At 41.8% G+C, this 17425-nt stretch overlaps 2 protein-coding genes across 6 annotated transcripts; both read left to right on the top strand.

Moving 5' to 3' along the window:
- Positions 1 to 495: 495 nt before the first annotated feature.
- COMMD3 (COMM domain containing 3) lies at positions 496 to 4439 on the top strand. The gene is made up of 8 exons (XM_026478952.4): positions 496 to 672; positions 1991 to 2102; positions 2210 to 2273; positions 2363 to 2397; positions 2761 to 2821; positions 2914 to 2970; positions 3065 to 3124; positions 4064 to 4439. The coding sequence occupies exons 1-8, from the start codon at positions 534 to 536 to the stop codon at positions 4121 to 4123; spliced, it is 588 nt and encodes a 195-aa protein (XP_026334737.1). The 5' UTR covers positions 496 to 533; the 3' UTR covers positions 4124 to 4439.
- A 1400-nt stretch (positions 4440 to 5839) lies between these two features.
- On the top strand, positions 5840 to 15823 carry BMI1 (BMI1 proto-oncogene, polycomb ring finger). Of its 5 annotated transcripts, none has more exons than XM_048219366.2 (10): positions 5840 to 5938; positions 10735 to 10865; positions 11203 to 11299; positions 11907 to 11962; positions 12059 to 12109; positions 12273 to 12381; positions 12460 to 12505; positions 12937 to 13035; positions 13395 to 13475; positions 13562 to 15823. In XM_048219366.2, the coding sequence occupies exons 2-10, from the start codon at positions 10754 to 10756 to the stop codon at positions 13889 to 13891; spliced, it is 981 nt and encodes a 326-aa protein (XP_048075323.1). In that variant the 5' UTR covers positions 5840 to 5938; positions 10735 to 10753; the 3' UTR covers positions 13892 to 15823. The 5 variants fall into 5 exon arrangements, with proteins under 5 accessions (XP_048075323.1, XP_048075322.1, XP_026334735.1 ...); XM_048219365.2 differs by lacking the exon at positions 5840 to 5938 and adding an exon at positions 6282 to 6427; XM_026478950.4 differs by lacking the exon at positions 5840 to 5938 and adding an exon at positions 9890 to 10364.
- Positions 15824 to 17425: the final 1602 nt, after the last annotated feature.

The following is a 17425-nucleotide window of genomic DNA, read 5'->3' as shown; positions in this document are numbered from 1 at the left end:
CCCAAACCAAAGCAAAACAAAACACAACCAGTTGCCTCAAATGGGAGCTTCCCGCAGGCTTTCGCGCTGAGGAACTAGGAAGACGTAGTTTTCGGGGGACGTGGGGGCCGGGATCCCGTCACCTTCTTCCACCCCCCCAAGGGGGTCTTTCAAGGAACGCTCCAGCGGAGCCCCGCAGGAGCTGGTGACAGACCTAGGTGAGCGGCGAGTAGAAGAGAAAGCACCGAGCGCGTCCACAAAGCGCCCGGGGCCGTCCCTCTCGCCGAGGCGCCGCAGCTCTCGCGGCTGGCGCAGAAGGAAGGGCTGGACGGAAGCCGCGGCGCCGAGGAGGACAGGGGTGGCGGGCGACGGACGGCGGGCGGCTGGGCGCGCGGGCCGAGGCGCAAGCCGGGAGGCAGGCGGGGAGGCCCCGGGCTGGGAGGCCCGCAGCCCGCGCCGCCGCCGCCCCGAGCCGCGTGCGCGCGCGGCCGAATCAGCTGAGCGCGCGGCGCGTGTCACGTGGTGCGCGTGTCGAAGGTCACGGCGCGCTCACAATGGAGCTCTCGGAGTATGTGCAGAAAGGCTTCCAGATGCTGGCCGATCCTGGCTCCTTCGACTCCAACGCCTTCACGCTTCTCCTCCGGGCGGCTTTCCAGAGCCTGCTGGACGCCCAGGCGGACGAGGCCGTGTTAGGTAAGCCGCTCGGCTCTGAGCTAGATCGGCCTGGGTGGAGGGGCGCTTGGAGAAGAGGAGCGAGACCGAGCGAGAGGGGGAAAACCCCGGGAAGAGGAAGTCTCCCGGCTTTGCCCTTCGCTCCGGACGGAGTGTGGGGATGTGAACCCGGAGCGGACCCTGACCATTGTTCTGTTCCCAGTTGGCACCTGCACTAAGCCTGCAACACGTTTCTGGTGTGATTTCTCCTCCCAGTCTCTTTGTTCCTTTGTAAAGCCCGTGTTCAAGTCTTGTTTGTGGCCTAAACATCTAAGGTTTTCAGCCTGGTCTGAGGCAAAGGGTGGTTGACACTTGGACTTCATCAGGGTAGCTCCCTGCAATTCAAGCGTTCAGTGCTAGGCTGACAAAGGTTTTAAACAGTCTGTTTCCAAAGTAATTACTAGGTCACATAGTCTTGACATTTTCCAACTTAGAGAATACATCAGGTTCCTATGATCACTCCAACACTCTCGTTAAGTATGTTTTGCACCGGTTCCACGCCTAGAACCTTAAAATATGGTGCAGAATGTTTTGTTCCGCACCAGTTACCAGGAGGCGAGTCTCTTTTAAGTGGTCCGGTCAGTCATTGCGGAGTGCCGTGTCAGTATGGATTGAAGGCATATTTTAAGACAGAACGCTTTTAGATCATTTTCTTAAATATAAATATCCCAACAATTCAAATTTTGTTTTTTCTGTAGTTTCATGATCTAAACACTTGTACAAAAAGTATGAAAGTGGAAGTTCTTTAAACGAAAATAGTAACCACCACCTGGGTTAATCTCAAAAAAAGGATAGCTGTCAAAATCTGAAAATATTTTGAAAATTGTATTTTATATTCTGAACTCGTGCCCCGCCCCTGATATATTAATGTCCTTGGAGCCAGTTATCCTAAAAGTAATCATTCTATAGAGGGAAAGCTTATTCATTCTTAAATTTACACCATGTAAAATATCTTATCTTATTTTCCTCTGAATTTACTGCACCCAGCATTGTAATGACCACAGTGTAGTTATTTTTTTCTTTGGGGCTACAGTGTTTTTTTAAAAACAGTAAGAAATTAAGGCAAAATAAAAGAAGGTAATTGAGACTGGTAACAGCAGAATTATTGATGTGTGTTCTTTATTGTTTTCCATTGACCTTGTTGTTCATCTCATTTACTTATAATTGCCAGTCCTTATAGTTGAATTCTTTTTGTGTTCTTGTTAAAGGGGATTTTTGCCCAAATGAAAATACCCATTTTAGAAACATGACTATAAAGAATTTATTATCACAGGCATCACTAGCAATTAATTTATTTTAGATCACCCAGACTTGAAACATATCGATCCTGTGGTTTTAAAACATTGTCACACAGCAGCTGCAACTTACATACTGGAGGCAGGAAAGCAAAGAGCTGACAAATCAACTCTAAGGTACAGGATTTATTTAAATATCCATTTGTTTTCAAATAGTACCTTTAAGATTCCAATTTCAGTTTTTAAAATGGACACTAAACTTTGGCTTTTTTCCCCCCCTTTAGCACTTATCTAGAAGACTGTAAATTTGATAGAGAGCGAATAGAACTGTTTTGCACGGAATATCAGGTTACTTACTTAAAGTTTTTTAAATTAACAATTACTATTTTTCTTCTCTTTGCAAAGATGTGTTTTCTTTCTTTCTTTCCCCCCTCCAGAATAATAAGAATTCCCTAGAAATCCTACTGGGAAGGTAGGTACTGTATAAGGTGTCAAGCTGAGCCACTTTTCACTTGCAGGTATGAATGGAGAGTGCTGGTGTGAAACAAAACAGGGCAAAAAGACAGGGATCTTGACCAAAAGAAAAGGGGCCAAAGGGCAAGTGAAACAATTGAAGTTAAGCTAATGTTTTTAAAGATAAAGTTTATTGAGATAATTTTTTAAATGCTCTTTTACTCTTCAGAACTTGAAAATAAAGTTTAACAATGTTTTAAATTCAGAGTAAATTGAAATTGTGTATGTGTGTTGGGGGGAGGTGAACACCATTCTTGGTAAAAATAAACGCTTAAAGTTTTTATGTAGATATTATGTACAAAATTATCATTGTATTTTTTAGTATAGGCAGATCTCTTCCTCATATAACTGATGTTTCTTGGCGTTTGGAATATCAGATAAAGGTAAAGTTTAATAAACTGTTCTCTAGGGGGATTTAGGGAACTTTAAAAAAAAAAAGAGTTAAAGACTGAAATTATGTATTGTGTTGTTTTAGACTAATCAACTTCATAAGATGTACAGACCTGCATATTTGGTGACCTTAAATGTAGAGGTATTTACATATAAGCCTTATCTAAAATTTAAATGTGAAATGAAATTTTAAATGTCCTTGATTTACATAAATAGCATTTTTTTTTCTTCCCTAGAACACTGATTCCCGATCCCACCCAGAGATTAGTTTTAGTTGCAACATGGAACAATTACAGGTACAGTATTAGGATCTGTGAATATGCATTATCTGTTTATAGATGTTTAATTGAGAATTATGCTTATGGAAAGTTCAAAAGAAAAATTATCTAACCATCTGTCAGTAGATAATGAAGGTTGGTTAAAGATTTAATGGCAAAGGGCTTCAAAAGCAATATTTTAAAGTAGCCTTCACTTTTGAAATTAAGATGTTACTCGTAAAGAATTGGTTTTATATTTGCTGTTCCCTCTGATTAAGATAAATTTCTGAATTGTAGGGGTGAGTGTAAATTCCTTCTATTTGTGATTAATCTCCTCCAATAGGACAAAGCAAAATTAAGAACATGTCTTTGAAAATGCCTTCTTTGCTTTCGGAAATTGAATTAAACTTTCAAACAGGGTTTTCAATAATTTTTAAATGACTTTTTATAAAGTTGGAAGTATACTTAAAAATCTAAAACTCTTTATATTGCCAGTGTAAGACTGGAAAAACTCACAACTACATTGGGTAACGGACATGATAACGAATTTATTTCTTACCACTTAAAAAAATGAAGAGCATTACTTGAAATTTTGATGAATTTTGAATTTTTCAAAAGGCATCTCCCTTGGAATTGTTTTAATGTAACCATTAATCAAACTTTAAACTTTCAGAAAGTGTGAATACAGCATAGTTTTTGTTAGGTAACTTGGGAAATTTAGTTTTGACATACCTTGCCTATTACGAGGATTTGGTTGGAAATTATATTTCAAATCTGAGGGCAAGTAGCCCACTTGAAGATGAGATATTTTAGAGAAAACCTTCTTTTGATCGATAGTGGTTTGTCAAAGGTTAAAATCCTCGTGAATTTTAAACTCGTTTAGAAAGTGCCCCGACTTTTTTCTTGCATCTTTCTCAAACTTGGATACTTCTGTCTTGTGTTTTATCCTAAAAATGTGGCATTATAAACGTCTTTTAGGACTTAGTGGGGAAACTTAAAGATGCTTCGAAAAGTCTGGAAAGAGCAACTCAGTTGTAACTTGGGGAAGTTAACGATCCGCCCGGGTCTAGAGGAAGACCAGGAACGCCTTGTCGTCGGCCGAACCACCGTTTGTGCGAGCTGGATGTCCTCCTCTTAAGTAGAAAAAATTTTTTCCTTTTGGATTTATGCCGCTCATCAATTTTGACACTTTATTTTTTTTTAAACTTGTAAAAGAGTTGAGGGAAATTCTGCCTCAGTATTTCAGACATCTTTAGTATAAACTGTACATTGATCCCATTTTGGTCTTTTTCAAGTCTTACAAAAGGAAGTAGACAGTATTACACTCTGAATAAATAAGTTGTTCCCACAAAAAGTGGTGAGAGTTTGGATCTGAGTTTGTGTGTTAATTATTACTTTGAAGACATACATACGATTAGCGTTAACTTTTAATGATCGCCTTTTCTCTGCATTAAAGTTAAACACAGTGGGAAAGGATGTGATCTCCGGGGCTTGTTGAAGACCCCAGATTCGGGATTTGGGGAGCGGACGTGGTTGCCCCGCGGCGGGAGCCGGCGGGTCCCGTTACCTGCGCCGGGGGCTCGCCCGCAGCCGGACCTTCGCCTGCGGGACTCCCGAGGCCCGGCCCGGCCAGCCCCCGCGCGGAGCCCCTGCCCGGAGCGAGCCACTGCCCGCGCGCGCCCCGCCTCGGCCCCTGGCGGGCGGGGAAGGGGGCCGGCGCGGCCGCGGGAAGACAGGGGCGGGCGCTGTTGTTTCCGCGAACCCAACTCGGGCGCAGGTTCCGCGCCGCGGCGCCGGAGTCTGGGCCGCAGCCCGTTGGGCTGGCGGGGCCGAGGCGGGGGCGGTGGCCGGGCGCTCTCCTCGGCGGGAGCCAGTGGACGTGTGCGCCGCGGGCGGAGGCGGGCGGCAGAAAGAAAGAAATTACGGGGGGTGGGGTGGGCTGAGCTGTGTGCGGGGCCGGAGCGATGCCCGCGCGGAGAGCAGGGTGGCGCGTGTGGCGCTGTGGAGAAATGTCTCCGCAGCCGCGCCAGCGCCGCCGCCGCCGCGCAGAGCGAGGGGGAGGGGGCCGGGTCGCGCTGCTCAGAGGGGAGGGGGCGGTCGCGGGCCCGACTACACCGACACTAATTCCCAGGCCGCCCTTAAGGAATGAGGGGAGCACGTGACCCGGTGGGGGGGCGGCGGGGGGAGGGGGCGGGCGGACTCTGAGCCATTTTGGAGCCGGTGTCAGTTTCCACTCTGCCTTCAGCGGTGCATTTTTTTTTCCACCCTCCCCTCCCCCCTCCTCATCCTTCCTCCCCTCCCCCCGCCTCTCCGCACGCACACACACGGCGCCCCCCACTCGCCCTCCTCCCCCCACAGCAACTATGAAATAATAATCGTAGTATTAAAGGCAGAGATCGGGGCGAGACAATGGGGATGTTGGCGAGGGAGCCCCGATCCGGATTAGAAACACCTCCCAACCCCGCAGAATAATACTGATCGCGCCCCCTCCGCGCGCTCCCTCCCCCGAGTGCGGAGCGGGAGGAGGCGGCGGCGGCCGAGGAGGAGGAGGAGGAGGAGGAGGAGGCCCAGGAGGAGGAGGCGTTGGAGGCCGAGGAGGAGGAGGAGGAGGAGGCCGCAGAGGAGGAGGAGGCCGAGGCGGAGGAGGAGGAGGAGGCCGGGCTCGGGAGGCAGCATGAGCCGAGCGCGGCGGCCGCGGCTCCTCTCGGCTGCGCTCGTTGCCCATTGACAGCGGCGTCTGCAGCTCGCTTCAAGATGGCCGCTTGGCTCACATTCATTTTCTGCTGAACGACTTTTAACTTTCATTGTCTTTTCCGCCCGCTTCGATCGCCTCTCGCCGGCTGCTTTTTCCGGGTACGTAGGAGGCGAGGCGCCTCCGGGACGGGACCGGGGGGCGGCGGGGGCCGCGCGGGGCTCGGGCCGGCCGCGGGTGGATGGGGAGCGGCCCCCCCGCGCCTCTCCCGCGCCGGCCGGGAGGGCGCTGACAGCGTGGGCGCCGAGCCCCGCGCCGCCGCCCGCCGCCGCCCGCCGGTCCCGCGCGCCGCCCGGCCCCGCGCGCCGCCCGCGCCCGCGAGCGCGCGCCCGCCGTCGCCCGCCGTCTCCCGCGGCGCCGGGACCGACCCGCAGCCCGCGCCGCGCCGCCGCCGCCGCCGCCAGCCGGGCTCGGCGCCGCTCCAGCCGCCGCCCGCTCCAGCCCCGGACGCGCCGCGCGCGGCCCCACGTTTTAGTTCCTTTCTCCCCCGAGCGCCCCTCTACACCCTCGCGACGCACATGGCCCCCGAGAAGAACACTTCTATTTCCAGTCTCTGCGGCTCTCCCCGCCACGGCGCCCTTTGTTGAGAGGTAGATTTTGATGAAACGGGGACGGGTTCCTGAAATCGGGAGCTGCTCGGGTCAAGTGGCTTCCCTCTTCTCCCGAAGAAAGGGCTTTTGAGGGGTTTAAACATCCAGAGAATGCCCTCATTTTATAGGGACGGGTTACATGGGGGGCAGCGATCCCGCCAAGGTGGATGTTAAACTGGAAAGAGCTCAAACAAAAATGTTATTAACTTAAGTTGGAGGGACACTTGTGTGAAATTGGATGGCTTGTAAGATGGCGGTTCCCAGTTGTTTCCAAGGTCTCCTGCATTTGTGTTTAAAATGGTAAAGTTTTCAAGGTGTTATTTGTTGGGAGTCTTAAATAAGTTCTCTAAACATTACTTGGGGCGTGCGCACTGGGAAGTGGGCATTTCAAATTTGGAGCTTTTTTTGGAGTGATGATGGTGACTGGACGTTATAGTCTTGCAAGAGGTTTCCTTCCCCCCCCCCCCCATTCTTTTTCTCTTTTTCTGTTTTTCCTCCTCGGTGACTGAAATTTTTCTCTCAACCTCTACTATGGGATGCACTTAGAACCATGACTTAAGTCCACTACGTTTTATAGGTTTTGCTAAATGTCAGCCTAGGTCATGTGGTAAAGAGATGCTTTGGAAAAGGAGCACCAAAAAGTTGACTACATATGTTTACACAGTCTTTTGGGTTTGACAGCGATATAGCATGATCTTTTTCCCAGAAATTTACAGTTAATGATTGGAAGTAAACAAGTAGAGAGACTTTGATCATTTCCAATTGCAATAAAAGGATTTAGTGGGCTTAGTGGTCACGGTCCAATATTTGAAGGAGAAGCATGTATTTAACCCCTTCTCTTAAAGCAGGCAAAATTCTGGGCATATTTATCCAAATCCAAGTGTTGGTTGGTGGTACCTAGAATGTTATGAGTAGTTCAACCTATATTTTATAGGAACCTTAACCCTCAAGTTCTGAAAACCCATTACAAGCTGTAAGAAAGAATTGAAAGTTAAGGATGCAAATTGTTGACAGTATATACTAACTTATGTGACTGTGTTAATATTTGAGTTTTATTTTAAGTAGACTGATCAGAATCCCTTAGAGGTTGATTTTATGAGCAAATTTACAAACTTTTTAATATTTGAGTTCATTCCCATACATTTGCACCAGAGTGCAAAGGTGTTTGAAATAACCTATCTATGCAAATTACATGCCTAGTAACAGTATCTTTAAAGCTATATAAAAGTCACTATGTATGCATGTGTGTATGCACATATGCTTTTGTTTAAAAAAAAGAGCATTTAATTGTACTTGATAACTTCATTAATACTGTACCACCAAGTTCTGTGATGTGCATTAAGCACTCAACTAGGCAAAATTCTCCCAGGAGTCAAGTTAACCCAAACTTTACCCATACTTCTGGGCTGTGAACCCCAACTGGGGTTATGGAGTTCATTTGCATTTCTTAGATTGCAATAGTCAAGCTGATTGTTAACATAAGAACTTGCTTCTGTTTTGCTTCATTTTGACATTACTGGTGTTAGGCCTCCCAACTAAACTGACAGCCCCAACCGAGTATGTTATAATGGCAAGTTTTAACTATTGAGTATTTTTACTGTGGTACATTTGGTGCATTTTTACTTGCCTGCCTGGCAGTTTTCTGTGTTGGAACCTGGAAGGCTTTCATTTCTAAGGTGCAAGAGATTGTTTCTTAAATCTGTCAAGCATGTCAAACGTTTGGAAGTCATCCTTAGGTTGCCAGGACTTTCAAGTGGTATAAAAAGATAAAGAACTGATTTTTATGTAAGTAACAAAGTGATATTTACTAGCATTATAGATGGTAAATAGGACTGTGGCCAAATGCTTCAGAACTGAGGTAGAAGAGTTGCGTGAATTAAGACTTAAGATGAATTTGAAGAGGTTTTAGCCAAGTACCTGTGACTTAAATGTTAAAAGCCAACCAGATGACCCTCCACTGAGGTTTGACTGTCCTGTGTCTTAGTATTTGTGTTTGATGTTTTCTGTACAGTGGAGAAATAAAGGCAGCTATTTTTATTGAAGTCCCTTCCTAAACTTCATGTTCTGTGACATTAGTGTGATATGCTTTCACAAGGAGACATAAGTATCACCTTGCTATCTTTCTAGGAAAGGTCCTGTGGTTTCACAAGGAGAGTTTTCTTTAAGAATTAAGGCTTGTCTTTAGTCAACCACGATGGATTTAAATATTGCTACTCTTTAGGGACAGTGCTTCACCCACAACTCCTCTGCAACCCCACTTAAATTTATTTTAACAATATATTGACAGTAGCCTTGTAAACAAGTAATCCAAAGGTAACTGAGGAATCACACATGAAGTTTTCTGGTTGAAGTTGCCAGTTGCCACTACGATCACTTTCATAAAAGAGACTTTGTTTTGTTTTTATACCATTTTTTAGTACCATAAAGCTGTTAGCTTCAGCCATTGAGGTATGTTGATTGGTATGTCCTTCTGCATTAAAATTCCCTAAGAATTAAAACTTCAGTTGCATCTTCACGTTTCACAGGTTCCTAGATTTCTACTGAAAGCGGTTTTGAGAATGTACTTCAGACAGGTCTAGAAGTTTGGTCCTATTTTAGGTTCTGAAATGAATGAAGTGGAGGTAAGAAATATATTTTTCAAGAGTACTACATGAAATAATTGACTTCCCTGATTGTCCGCTGGTGTATTGTTTCTGACAGTTCCCCACCGTGAGTTTTCTATAATATATGGTATCTACTGGGAATATTATTCCATCGTGTGGGGATTTGTATGGAGGTTAGGTTGAGAAAAATGACATTTGTTTTTCTCCCCTATCGTTGCTCTGGGTTGACAAGGTGTTGATTTAGCGTTGGGAATGGACGGGTCACATGGTTCTTTACATATTGTCACTACCGTACCGATTAAAGTAGTTTGTCTTGCCTCCAGCAGTTCAAATAAAACACACGGCTTTGCCCCCTCCTTGTCTTCTCGTAAAACAGATTTCACTTTTTAGCCTTAGCAAAACTTCGTATCGCTCATCTAATCTGCAGGAGAACTTCATATTAGAGAAGAAAGCTTTAAAGAGGTTCAGTTCAATAAACATCTCTGCAATCTGAGCCCTGACGGTTTCGGGCTAAGTGCACAGTTGGCAATTCTCAAAAGGTCCCTTCGTGAAATTTTTGACCTAGTGATTGCTAACAGGAGAGACCAAGTCAAGATCTGAAAGAAGGTCTTCGCACCGAGTCGACTTAGAAAGAGGCCCCCAAGAGTGTCCGAAATGGCCGGGAGTGCGGTTTGCTTTTTCCTTTACCAGTCGCACGCTCCGGGCCCCCCAGGCTGCCCGCGCGGTTGCCGCGGGCTGGGATCCTGCTCCCCAGCGCCGCGGGCCTCGTGGGGCTGCCCCACCCCCCCGAGCCGCGCCGCCCGCACCCCACCCCGCCCCCGCGCCAGCCCCGCCCCCGCGCCGCGCCGGCCCCTCCCCCGCGCCCGCCGCCGCCTCCGCCCCGCCGCCCCGCACGCCCGCCGAAGCTCCGGGCTCGGCCGGGCTTCGCGCGGAGTTGCAGCGGTGGCCGGATGCCAAGTGTAAGTGTAAGTTGCTATGGAAACCCCCGACAGAGGCGAGTTCCGAATCCGGAGCGAGACTGAGCCCCGGGCGCCGCCGGATCCGCCCCTCGCATCCCGGCCCCCGGGCGTCCGCGCGCTCAGGCCCCAGCCCGAGGCCGACTGGAGGTGCTTCTGCGGCCCCAGCACCCAGCTCCGGAAATGCCAGGGATGCAGATAGGGCAGAATTTGTTTTCCCTTTGTATCGCGTGAAAACGTGCCAGGTTCTGGTTGCTGGAACCGCCTAAAACAACAAGAACCCCTGAGAAGCCAGGGCATGCTCCCGGATTTTCGATTGAAGATCCATAAGGAAGTTTTACAATAAATTTGGAGACCTGGAACAAGCCCTGGCGGTTGGTAAATATCTGCGGGGACTGTGTGGCGTCTGCAGCAGCCGTGGGGCTGCTAGGCTAGAGGACAAATGGAAGAAAGAGACCCGAATACTCTCAGCTCCCAGCCCCCACCCCAGACCTTTTCTTCTCCCTCCTGGAATGACCTGAGCGACCAGAAGTTACTTTAGTTGAATCCTTTTTCATCATTTCACTGTAATTGATTCAGGTCTGATTAGTAAATACCTTCTGTAGAAAACGTTGGGACCGTCCAGCTGTACAGTGTTAAACGAGTTTTATGAACTCCTCAGCATTTCAGAGCGTATGGTTACTAGAAGTTGGGAGACAATCTCGTTTCTCTTTCTGTGGATTACGGCCAATATTTCTGTGTTTTGCAGGATATTTTATCAAGCAGAAATGCATCGAACAACCAGAATCAAGATCACTGAACTAAATCCCCACCTAATGTGTGTGCTTTGTGGAGGGTACTTCATTGATGCCACAACCATAATAGAATGTCTACATTCCTGTAAGTACAAAGTTTTAGACCTTTTTTTGTGTGTTATGTGTATTTCACATTTCTTTCTGACTTTTGAAAACTATTAACAATTCCTGCAATCCTCGAGAATGTTGGTAAAAAGTGATGGAGTCATATTCTACTCTTGCATTTGGTGAATTTTTGTTAGTGCATATTTTAAACTTGTAACTATGCAATGTATAAGTATTCTCAGGATATTGAGTTAGTTTAGTTCATTGGAAATACCTTTTGACATTTAGCATTTTGCTATCACTAGTTCTCCATTTTTGACACTAATTTCAATGCTTAGCATCTAATTTCTAAACTTAAAAACTTTTTCTACTTCTAGTCTGTAAAACGTGTATTGTGCGTTACTTGGAGACCAGCAAATACTGTCCTATTTGTGATGTCCAAGTTCACAAAACCAGACCACTACTGAATATAAGGTAAAAAAAGGTTTAAAATTATTGTCTCTAATTGTTATTGGAATTGCGTAATTTAGTGAAGGCTACCCTGTTTTATTTCTTCACACAGAATTTACCGTTGAATCTCCACCTAATGTGTGTGTTTTGTGAAGGTTGCTCTTCATTTCTTGCCATTTTAATGATGACTAACTTTAAGCAAAGTTCGGTATTATTCAAGTGGATTTTAATGGTTTTTTTAAAACTTTTTTTAAACCTGAATTAGTTCTCCATTTCTGCATTGGTTTATTGAGTTTATGACAGGCAGGAATGGGTGTGTGTACAGTGCTTCCATTTTCTTCTCTCTGTTCTCTTTCATATTAGCTAATTTAGTAACTTGAAAGGCACACTTCTCTTGATTCAGTGAAATGTGAAGAATTTCTTAATGTAACAAAGTATTTTTCTGCTGATTTAAAAGATTATTACTCCATAAAGAATTTTTAGTCTCATAATTGTTATCTTACTGATGTAGACTCTCATAATCAAGTAAAATACTATACCACAAAGAAAACAAAGAATCTGTAATAATTTATGAGCATTTAAAATTTTTGCCATTATAATTCATAATTTACTTTTCTAATTCTTTTTTCAGGTCAGATAAAACTCTCCAAGATATTGTATACAAATTAGTTCCAGGGCTTTTCAAAAGTGAGTAACTTGCTTACAAATGAATTTTTACGAAGTATTTCATCAGCTTTACCTGCTATAACAAATGTTTAAGTCTTTTTTTCCCCCCCCCTTTAGATGAAATGAAGAGAAGAAGGGATTTTTATGCAGCTCATCCTTCAGCTGATGGTAATCTCTTTAGAGAGGGAAAAGACATTTTATTTGGACAGAATTTATTATTCAATAATTATTAAAATTGAATTTAACTTAAAGTACCATTCCTTTTTCCTATATATGTAATATTTTAATTAAATATTTAATTTTAAAATTGAATTTCAAAATGTCTTTATAGCTGCCAATGGCTCTAATGAAGATAGAGGAGAAGTTGCAGATGAAGATAAGAGAATTATAACTGATGATGAGATAATAAGCTTATCCATTGAATTCTTTGACCAGAACAGGTAAATTCTGTCAGAAATGTGTTTTATGCTAATCTGTTCATAGATGCATTGTTCCACTAATAAAATTATGTTTCTTAGATTGGATCGAAAAGTAAACAAAGACAAGGAGAAACCTAAGGAGGAGGTATGTTCCATGTCACAAAAACATACAGAAGAAACATTGTTTGGATTCTAGATTTTCTGAAGGTGTATGTTGCCCTTTAGAATATTCTAAGGCCAGATGATGCTGTCAAATAGGAGAAAACGATCATATTTGATGTTTAAGAGTAATTTATATCTGATAGTAACTAGATAGAATTTACTTTATATATGATTATTATTATTGCAGAATACTTTAACTAATGTTCAATGCTTTGATGTATTTGAAGTTTTCTTATATTAGCAAGCTCCTTATTTCATATTTATAATAGTAAACTCGAAGTATAGTTAAAAATTTAGCCAATCTCAGTTTTGGTATTCATACTTTTTATCATATTGAGGCAATCGAATTGAAATTTTTTTTCTTACCCAGAAGTTGGGAATTTTAAAAAATAACTTTCCTAAATGTATTCTTAGGTGAATGATAAAAGGTATTTACGTTGCCCAGCAGCAATGACTGTGATGCACCTAAGAAAGTTTCTCAGAAGTAAAATGGACATACCTAATACTTTCCAGGTATATACTTTATAGTTTTTGTGCATTTAATGTGGATTTTTTTTAATTCAATGACTTTTTTTTTTTTGGATTCCGAACCCCAAAAAAGCAACAGATTTTTTAAAATTTAGAACTCAATTGGAACTGTTCCTTAAAATGTTCAGTATGAATTTTGTTTTATGCTATGAAAACAAATTCCTTAGTAATTTCAGGTAGTATTTTTCCTCATTTGAAGTGTCAAGAGGGATTCTTTCCTTGTTCAGATGTTTGAAGAGAATGTTTGTTAAAGCATTTTTGGATTGCATATAGATGACCAAAAAAATCTCGATTTATCTTTGTTCTTCATGGTACTTAGTGATTGAAATATTATTTTCCAATAGATTGATGTCATGTATGAAGAGGAACCTTTAAAGGATTACTATACACTAATGGACATTGCCTACATTTATACCTGGAGAAGGGTAAGTAGCATAACTCATATTCCCAGATTATTGTGGTAAACTGTATTTAAAGAGGACTGATTATTTTTTTCCTTTTCATTTTGTAGAATGGTCCGCTTCCTTTGAAATACAGAGTTCGACCTACTTGTAAAAGAATGAAGATGAGTCACCAGAGAGATGGACTGACAAATGCTGGAGAACTGGAAAGTGACTCTGGGAGTGACAAGGCCAACAGCCCCGCAGGAGGTGCTCCCTCCACCTCTTCCTGTCTGCCCAGCCCCAGCACTCCCGTTCAGTCTCCTCACCCTCAGTTCCCTCACATCTCCAGCACTATGAATGGAACCAGCAGCAGCCCCAGCGGTAACCACCAATCTTCCTTTGCCAATAGACCTCGAAAATCGTCAGTAAATGGGTCGTCAGCAACTTCATCTGGTTGATACCTGAGACTTTTAAGGAAAAAAAAATTTTAAATCCCCGATTTATATAGATATCTTCATGCCATTACAGCTTTAGAGATGCTAATACATGTGACTGTCGTCCAATTTGCTTTCTTTTGTAGTGACATTAAATTTGGCTATAAAAGATGGACTAGATGTGATATTCATATGGACGTTAATGGAAAAGATTGTTCCTCTAAAGAATTGGTTTCTGAGAAGGCAGGCAAGATGTTTTCTGTGTGTTAGGCAAGATGTGAAATGGTTTCTGTAACCATTGTTCAGATTTGAAAAATTCTGCAGTGGATATAAACATTGGGCCATAGTTTGTTAATCTCAACTAACGCCTACATTACATTCTCCTTGATTGTTCTTGTTATGCTGTTTTGTGAACCTGTAGAAAACAAGTGCTTTTTATCTTGAAATTCAACAAACAGAAAGAATATGCATAGAATAATGCATTCTATGTAGCCATGTCACTGTGAATAAGGACTTCTTGCATATTTAGCCATTTTGATTCCTGTTTGATTTTTACTTCTCTGTTGCTACACAAAACCGATCAAAGGAAAGTAAACTTCAGTTTTACAATCTGTATGCCTAAAAGCGGGTACTACCGTTTATTTTACTGGCTTGTTTAAATGATTCGCTTTTGTAAGAATCAGATGGCATTATGCTTGTTGTACAATGCCATATTGGTATATGACATAACAGGAAACAGTATTGTATGATATATTTATAAATACTATAAAGAAAATATTGTGTTTCATGCATTCAGAAATGGTTGTTAAAATTCTCCCAACTGGTTCGACCTTTGCAGATACCCTATGTTTGAGCCTTATCAGCATAGAACATTTTTAATGTGGATCTCTAATTCTAAATTCTATTCCATTGGAAGCAATTGGCAAATCATAATACTGATTTTCTGTAGTAAAATACATGTTTACTTTTAAAATTAATTGTTGCAGTAAAGAAAAACTTTTAACTAAAGACTTCGGAAACAGTGTTTTCATTTCCTGTTGCTTTTGATGGAATGAATGTTTTTAAAATGCATATTGATCACTATAATTCTAAAACAAATTTTTTAAGTAAACCAGCAAATTGCTGGAAGAAGGCATTTTATCTAAAATTACTTTAACATGTGGGTTAGCAGTTACTTCAAATTTAAGGAGTTGCTTTTACAGTTACAAACAATGACATATGCCCTCCTTTAATATCTTGAAATAGAAGCAATTTATTCTTAGCTTCTCCAGGTATTAATTTTTAAACAGAGTGAACATGTTGAATTTAAAATATGAATAACCACAACTGTTTTCAGTTCGTGTTTTGCTTTGGTCGAACTTGGTGTGTGTTCATCACCCATCAGTTATTTGTGAGGGTGTTTATTCTATATGAATATCGTTTCATGTTTGTATGGGAAAATTGTAGCTAAACATTTCATTGTCCCCAGTCTGCAAAAGAAGCACAATTCTATTGCTTTGTCTTGCTTATAGTCATTAAATCATTACTTTTACATATATTGCTGTTATTTCTGCTTTCTTTGAAGATACAGTAAATGAAGTTTTATGAAACCACAAAATACATATATTTTTATTTTGATCTAAATTTGTACAGTACCATTGTAAGTGTTGTTTCTAATTATAGATGTAAAATTAAATTTCATTTGTAATTGGGAAAATCCAATAAAAAGGATATTCATTTAGAAAATAGCTAAGACTTTAATAAAAATTTGATATGAAAAGCACAATGTGCAGAAGTTTTGGAAACCCTACTGTGGATTACAACAGGTAAAACTAAAGAGAATCCATTGCTGTCTTAAATAGTGATGTTGCTAAGAAGTCCATGCTTTGTTGTATAATTGCTTGAAAGCCCAATTGAAAGATGTATCTGTTTATTTACTCTACAATCTTTGAAGTAAAAGTTACCCATGTTTGCCAATTTTGGTGAATTTAACTCATTTTTGCAGGCTTCTCAAGTTTTTCATGATGTTATCTAAGAAAGAAAAGTTAGTTAATGGAAGTTTCAAATGATGGTTTTACTTTGGATGATCATGTATACAAAGAATGAAAAATTATTTTTCAAAGACTTCAAAACTTCAAATGCTAGTGGACCTTTCACTTGACTTACACAATACCAAGTTGTGAGATCAACATGGAACTAAAGACTTAACATCTCAAGCTTTTTATAATGGACTTATTTTTGAAATTGCTTATTAAAAATCAGATCTTGCATTTATGGCTTACTTCACACTGTTTTATCATATTTGAAAACATGCATTTATTTTGTTCGAAAGGATTTTTTTCCCTACTCCTTTTGAAAATTTCTTAAGCGTTAAAGGATATTTCATCTAAAATGTCTTTGTCTTTCAATAAAACAGAAGAAAGATTATAATGTTTTGCATTCTCCCATAACCAGCTTTCACAGTTCTGACAATTAAGATTTAAAACTTTTGCTAAACTACCACTTTAAAAAGTTTCAGTCTTATAATACCCATATCAAAGCTGTTAACTTTGTAACTCTTAGTAAAAGCAGGGTACATGAAAAGTAGGCTTTAAGTTTGGCTTTTGCTTCTGAAAAGTATTCTAGGATTCTCTATCACAAAGTTAGTGCTAACAAAATATTCCACAGAAAATGCCTAAATTGATTTCACAGATTTTAGCTTAAATGCAAAAAGAATGAGGCTGGTTACTGTTGTGTAAATAGCGATCTATCTTGCTTTACACATGCATACCACTTTACAAGTACTTTTTGCTTTTAAAATTGCCGGCCGTTAATTGCATCGAGGGAAAAAAAGGAGCTGCCCTTCAGTTGACTTAACCCACCAACCGTATTGCTTTTGTTTCCACATTCATACGTGCAAATGTTAGGATTTCTGGAGGTATAATTCGACTTGCAGAGTAAGCTCGCAGGGGCTTTCCTACATCCTTTCCTCTTATTCTTGTCCCAATATTTGGAGTTTCAGTAGAAACATGGTATAGGCCTATCAAGATCAAGTTTTATTGTGAAATCTCAATAGGAACCCACGTGAAATACTACTTTCCACTGACCAACAAGATGTTCTGTTTTTTTAAAAAATAGCTATGGTCATCTTTTTGAGGGGATGTAATTTTAATTTTAGAAACAATATGCACATGGAACTTAGTCTTAGAATCTTGGGGTGATGGAAGCGGGTTTTTTTTCTTCCCATTTCTTTTATATTTTAAAGGTGTGGTAAATACATCTTTTTTTCTCATTGCTCCTGGAATGATAGCTGGGAATTCTGATTTAGTCTACTGCTTCTATGAAATGGAGGCTATATCATTCTGAAAGACGGTGGTTGTTTCCCTCATGCAGTCTTCCTCGCATTTTATCCAAAGCTAAGGTCTTGATGAAATTACATATAAGATAATCCTATTTAACAACAGTATATATTTTAAAGACATCTGATATGCAAAGAGCACAGAAGGCAGCTCCTGCATAAGGCTTTGGGTTAGATAGCGTCATTTCACTTGAGGATGTTTCTTCAAGTATAAAATGAATAGCACAACAGGTGGTTATTTC

This window comes from Ursus arctos, unplaced genomic scaffold, assembly GCF_023065955.2.
Source record: "Ursus arctos isolate Adak ecotype North America unplaced genomic scaffold, UrsArc2.0 scaffold_30, whole genome shotgun sequence".
Taxonomy (NCBI): domain Eukaryota; kingdom Metazoa; phylum Chordata; class Mammalia; order Carnivora; family Ursidae; genus Ursus; species Ursus arctos.
This window is presented reverse-complemented; position numbering and strand designations above follow the sequence as displayed.

Coding starts and splice junctions, on each gene's coding strand:
- COMMD3 (XM_026478952.4), top strand. CDS start 534: ATGGAGCTCTCGGAGTATGTGCAGAAAGGCTTCCAGATGCTGGCCGAT. Junction 2,274..2,362: donor TGTTTTGCACGGAATATCAG/GTTACTTACTTA, acceptor TCCCCCCTCCAG/AATAATAAGAATTCCCTAGA. Junction 2,971..3,064: donor TGGTGACCTTAAATGTAGAG/GTATTTACATAT, acceptor TTTCTTCCCTAG/AACACTGATTCCCGATCCCA.
- BMI1 (XM_048219366.2), top strand. CDS start 10,754: ATGCATCGAACAACCAGAATCAAGATCACTGAACTAAATCCCCACCTA. Junction 10,866..11,202: donor AATAGAATGTCTACATTCCT/GTAAGTACAAAG, acceptor TTCTACTTCTAG/TCTGTAAAACGTGTATTGTG. Junction 11,963..12,058: donor AGTTCCAGGGCTTTTCAAAA/GTGAGTAACTTG, acceptor CCCCCCCTTTAG/ATGAAATGAAGAGAAGAAGG.